Genomic DNA, 5000 nt, shown 5'->3' with positions numbered 1-5000 from the left:
CCATGTCCCCTTATTTAAAAGTCCCAGCTGCGGCAGGAGCGAGCGGACAAACGCTTCCCGAGAAAACAATAAGACGGTTTTACGTAATAACTGAGAGAAAACACACACACACACACACACACACTTGTCATATGTACAGCCACGCCGCAGTCAACGGGTGTTAGACTAGACAATTACAGCTAGACTTTATCTATCTTTACTAAACGAGCGGCGATACTAGAAAACCCATACTAACGGTAGCTCGATTTATCGCATCAACACAACAACAAAACACCATATGTATCACATATTCACGGAAATGGAACTGGTAGCTTACCCCGACAAAAATATTCAAATCCAAATCTACATACACATCGAAAAATGGCATTTCATCATCAACAACGCCATCGGTTTCTCCCAGTACCTGTGTCCGGGGGTTGGGATTCTTACACCGAGGCAGAACTCAATCAGGTCTCGCGCTCATAAACTGGCATCTCCTGTCTCGGGTACCAGCGGCTCGGCTCGGCGGAGACTCACTCGCGCTCAGCGCAACACGAGCGCCTGCCTCTCACGGGAGAAACCGCGGCACGTTGCCGTGTGTGTGCCCGTGTGCATGTGCGTGCGTGCGCCTGCAATGCAAGCAAAGGGAGTCTTATCGCCACTCACTTCTGCTCCGCCGAATGCTCTTTCCTTGCAGTCCCTCATCGGCGGTGTGTTCCACTGATGTTGAGGAAGAAGTTTATACTCCTCTCCTTCCTCCTCCTCTGCTGGGCGACTACCGCTGCGAACGGCAGCCTCGCCATTCACTAATACTGCCGGTGCCGGCTGACACTCGCAGACTCCTCAACTGGCACACCTGCCTCCTCCTCCTCCTCCTCTCCTCTCCTCCCCCTCCCTCCCTTCGCTCCCGGCTCCTGGTTTATGGTCCTCGAGCGATGTATTTACCAGAACATTGCGTTCGCATCACCGGGTTCCCGCGAAAAAGACAGAGCGTGAAACTACACGGGGAGGCGGGGAAACGAGGCGCGAGGCGCGGAGAGCTTCCAAGAAACGTGTCCGAGTCCGTCCGTCCACACCTCGCGCTGCCAGTCCGTCCACACCTCGCGCTCGCTGCTCGTGAAAGAACCAGCCCCACTCCTCGCGTCTAGGCGCAAGAGCCTTCCTAACGCACTGTAGTGATAATTGTAAAGAGACGCAAAATCTCACACACACACACACACACAGGCACACACACATAAATATCACACGGCCACATGGACCATATCACACATACACAGAGAACACACACACACACAGACACACGGGATTGCAACTTTCAGACGGTATTTTGCCCTGTAAGGCTGCATTTCTTTCAAATAAACACAACCATCGCAACGATGAACAAACATTAATTAAAGAACAAAATGTCAGGTCTGTGCTGAACTTTGCTCCGGCCACACCCCCCTGTTCAACGGTTGATGCACAGTCCCACACACCTCCGCTATAGCCTGTCACATTCACTCGCTTATCTTCCCAATCGCCTGCAAATAATGTTTTTTTAGTCTTCTGTTCTGTTGATGGCTGGCAAACAACAATCTTAGAAGGTCTGGGTCACTTGTGGCACATAATATTCACTCATTTTAAGCCATCAATCTACCTCAAATTAGCCAAAACGGAATAAAAAGGAATTCACCAAAATGTGAAACGAAAATTCATTTTTTTGGAAACGGAAAATCATTGACCATATTCTTAAAGCAACAATACGGAGTTCTGTTCCAAAACTAGTAAGCTAACTACCTAAAAGGCATGCAAAAACCTTGCAAACACAACCAACAGCCCAGCTGACACTGATAGAAGCTTGCCAACACACTAACTGGTGTCTTTTGGCAGTTTAGCTGGCGATGTCATGCGTGTAAAAGCTTTTCTTCCATTTTTGAAGGGTGTACCAGCCCGTTACACAGAACTACATAGGGCATATCCTGGATGGCTAGTGGGGAAAACACAGGTGTTTATCTGTCCTTCACATGACCATATGCTATCAAAATGAATGTGAGGATGGTACCAAAACTAGTTGTCTATAAAACCATACCTCAAAAAGTGTCAAATTGTTGCATAGTGTTACTTTAACAGTTCTACAGTAAAGTACAGCACCTTTATTCATTGCAAGAACAACAGTGCAAGATGCAGCAGGTGGTGCCAGATATTTTAAAAGTGAATCTAAAATGATATAACAAAAGTCATTATGTCTTTATCATTATTTGTTAAATGTAGCTATTATGTAGTTATTAAGCATTTTGGTGTGTTTGGACAGCCTGACATACTTTTTTCATTCCAAGATGCATAGCTCTTGATTAGTTGAATCATGTCTAATTAAACTGGCTAGCTCGCCACACCAAAACTAACGTTGTTATAATTACTCAAATTCCGTTTTCATGACGCAAATTCCAGTACAGCTGAACTTGCACTATGTTTTGCTAAAGATAGCTACCGGATGTAATTCTAGAATGTTTGATGGGTTAAGATTAGTTACCAGGAAGGAACGGAAAACAACATTGGCTAATTCCAGGACTAGGGATGCACCGATACCAGTATCGGTATCGGTGCCGATACTTCGTTAAAATACTCGTACTCGTAGGCTACTCGTTTTTGAATTGCCGATACCAAGCACCGATACCACTCATCAGTATTTCACTGCATCAAACTGGCCGGGCTATGCTGACACAAAATGTGATTTATTGTCCTACCTGTCCTACCACTCTCTGTCAGACTAGTAAGTAGCTTATTTGCCGTCTTGTGTTGCATTTGCTTGATGTTTGACTGTGTTAGGAAAGTTTGTCATAGTGTCAAAGTATTTCAGTATACAGGTTTCGCTAAATTTAGCTGCTAGCATCTCGTTAGCGATTAGCAATTCCGTTGTGCTGCCTTAACGGCGATTTGGGCTCATTTTAAGATAAATGACGACGACAGGAGTAAGGCACAGTGTAAGATCTGCACCGCTACGGTGTCGAGGGGCGGAAAGGAAAGTAGTTTGTTTAACACAAGCAATTTGATTAAACATCTGAAGACGCACCATAGTGCTAAGTGCACAGAGTTCACTGATGCTAGTGGCGCAAGACCGAAGCAACCAATCTTAACTGACGTCTTGCAAAAGAAAAAAACGCGCACGCACACACAGAGAGAGAGAGGTAGAGAGAAAGACTGTGCCACATAGGTTAAGTGATTGTTTGTGTACTTCAGCAGGAGATTCTTCTGATCCTTTTGTAACTGAAATGTGCTCTTGTGCTAATCCAGTAATAGTTCTGTTCACTTTTTGTTAAGCAGACTGTGTTGTTAACTATGCAGCAAATTGAATTGCCTTTATCTGGTTATATTTGCATTTTGTCTAATGTGATGATATTGTCTGTTTGAAGGCTTTTTTGTGTGTTAAAACCAGAAAGCTTGACATAATCTGCAGAGGATAAAATAAAATCTGCCTCCAAATGAATTGCACTTTCATAGAGACCAAATCTAAGAAGTATAGGTATCGGCAAGTACACAAATAAAAATACTCGTACTCGTATCGGTTTGTAAAAAAGTGGTATCGGTGCATCCCTATCCAGGACCTTTACTTTTTTTGCTGAGCTACAATGTTGTTTGCTTGACTTTTAATGTGGTGTCACGTTTAACGCTACTGTTCAACATTAATAGCAACTGAATTACACTTGTGTTTGGTGTAATCTGTGGCGGTAAATAAATAACATAAACGTCAATAACGTGAGTGAATTATAAAGGATATATGTAACACATCACAAACACACATAATCGATGGGTTTTTTGTGTGAAAGTAATTTAATTGGTTAGCTTAAATTACAGTATCTTACGTGTGCTAACTACCAATCGTAACGGTGTAAATTATCGGACGGCGTGTGTTGTCGGCAAACGTTCACGTTGTCATGTTAATCCATTAGTAAACTGAAGAATTGACATCCGGTAGGCCGATCGTCTAGAGTCTACGTTTCGTCTACCCACAGTGTCGACTGAATGGTAATAACAAGGAACGTCACACGTAATAGCGTTAGCTAACTAGCAAGATTACATACAATCCATTCGCTAAAGTTGACAATACAACACTTGGATTTTCACCAGTATTCCTCACTTGTTGACAAGTGGCCGTGTTTGTCTTCCTTAATGGGTGTGCTATGCAATGAGTAAGATATCTGTAGTGTTGTTGCACTAGCTATTGGCTTTATCTGTGCGCCCCTGGTGTAATTTATGACTGGCTGGCCCTCAATATTTGAATCAGGTCTTTTTTGTATAATGTAGAATAAATGGACATATCATTTTTGATATACCCGCCTCTGTAAAATCCTTAAAGAACTATGTGACAGGGAGTAGGAAGGCTTTCAATGATAAGGTACATATCTTTTCTTCTTAACTCCACTAAAGTGCCCGGGGCAATTCAGGCATTCGTGAAAGTTTTCTTATCTGGGATTCATTCTTGGCTAAGAACAGGATTTTAAGGATTTACCTTTCTCCTTGGCACGTTTCTCTTCTTCTTCCTTTCTTTTCTTCCTAAATTGCGCCCCGGATGGCTTTTGCCTCTTCATATTTTCTTTCGTGGAAGTTGCTTGGACACACACACACTCTAACCATACGCCTCAATGTGCTAGCATGTTCTGACAACACCAAGGAGGTACGTACCCCTTCCTCTTGCGATCTTTGGCTCATTTTACCCCAATGTTAGATTTATTTTTCTAATGTCAAAATGTTGGTTGGAGATAAAGAAGGGGGCGCAAAAAACTCTCTGAGGGGCGCCCTAGGCAACCGCCTATGTCGCCTGTAGGAAAGACACACAGATACACACACACTCACACACACACACACACACACACACACACACACACACTCACACTCACAAGCATGCACACACACACACACACACACACACACACATTCACAGACACACACACACACTCTCACACACTCACACACACACACTCACAAGCATGCACACACACACACACACACACACACACTCACACACACACACACACACACACACA

The 5000-nt window shown here is 43.7% G+C and overlaps 1 protein-coding gene across 2 annotated transcripts in view; it reads right to left on the bottom strand.

Moving 5' to 3' along the window:
* Positions 1 to 836, bottom strand: part of LOC105892158 (potassium channel subfamily K member 2-like) — a 42004-nt gene extending 41168 nt beyond the window's left edge. The window contains exon 1 of one of the 2 annotated variants that reach the window (XM_031581983.2): positions 646 to 836. In XM_031581983.2, the coding sequence (XP_031437843.1) occupies position 646 (1 nt within the window). In that variant the 5' untranslated portion in view covers positions 647 to 836. Of the gene's footprint in view, positions 1 to 403; positions 549 to 645 lie in introns of those variants that run through there. The other variant, XM_031581984.2, reaches the window with a different exon arrangement.
* Positions 837 to 5000: the final 4164 nt, after the last annotated feature.

The sequence above is a fragment of the Clupea harengus genome, chromosome 15, assembly GCF_900700415.2.
Source record: "Clupea harengus chromosome 15, Ch_v2.0.2, whole genome shotgun sequence".
Lineage (NCBI taxonomy): Eukaryota > Metazoa > Chordata > Actinopteri > Clupeiformes > Clupeidae > Clupea > Clupea harengus.
Note: the sequence above shows the minus strand (reverse complement) of the source record. Positions and strands in the feature narration are given on the sequence as shown.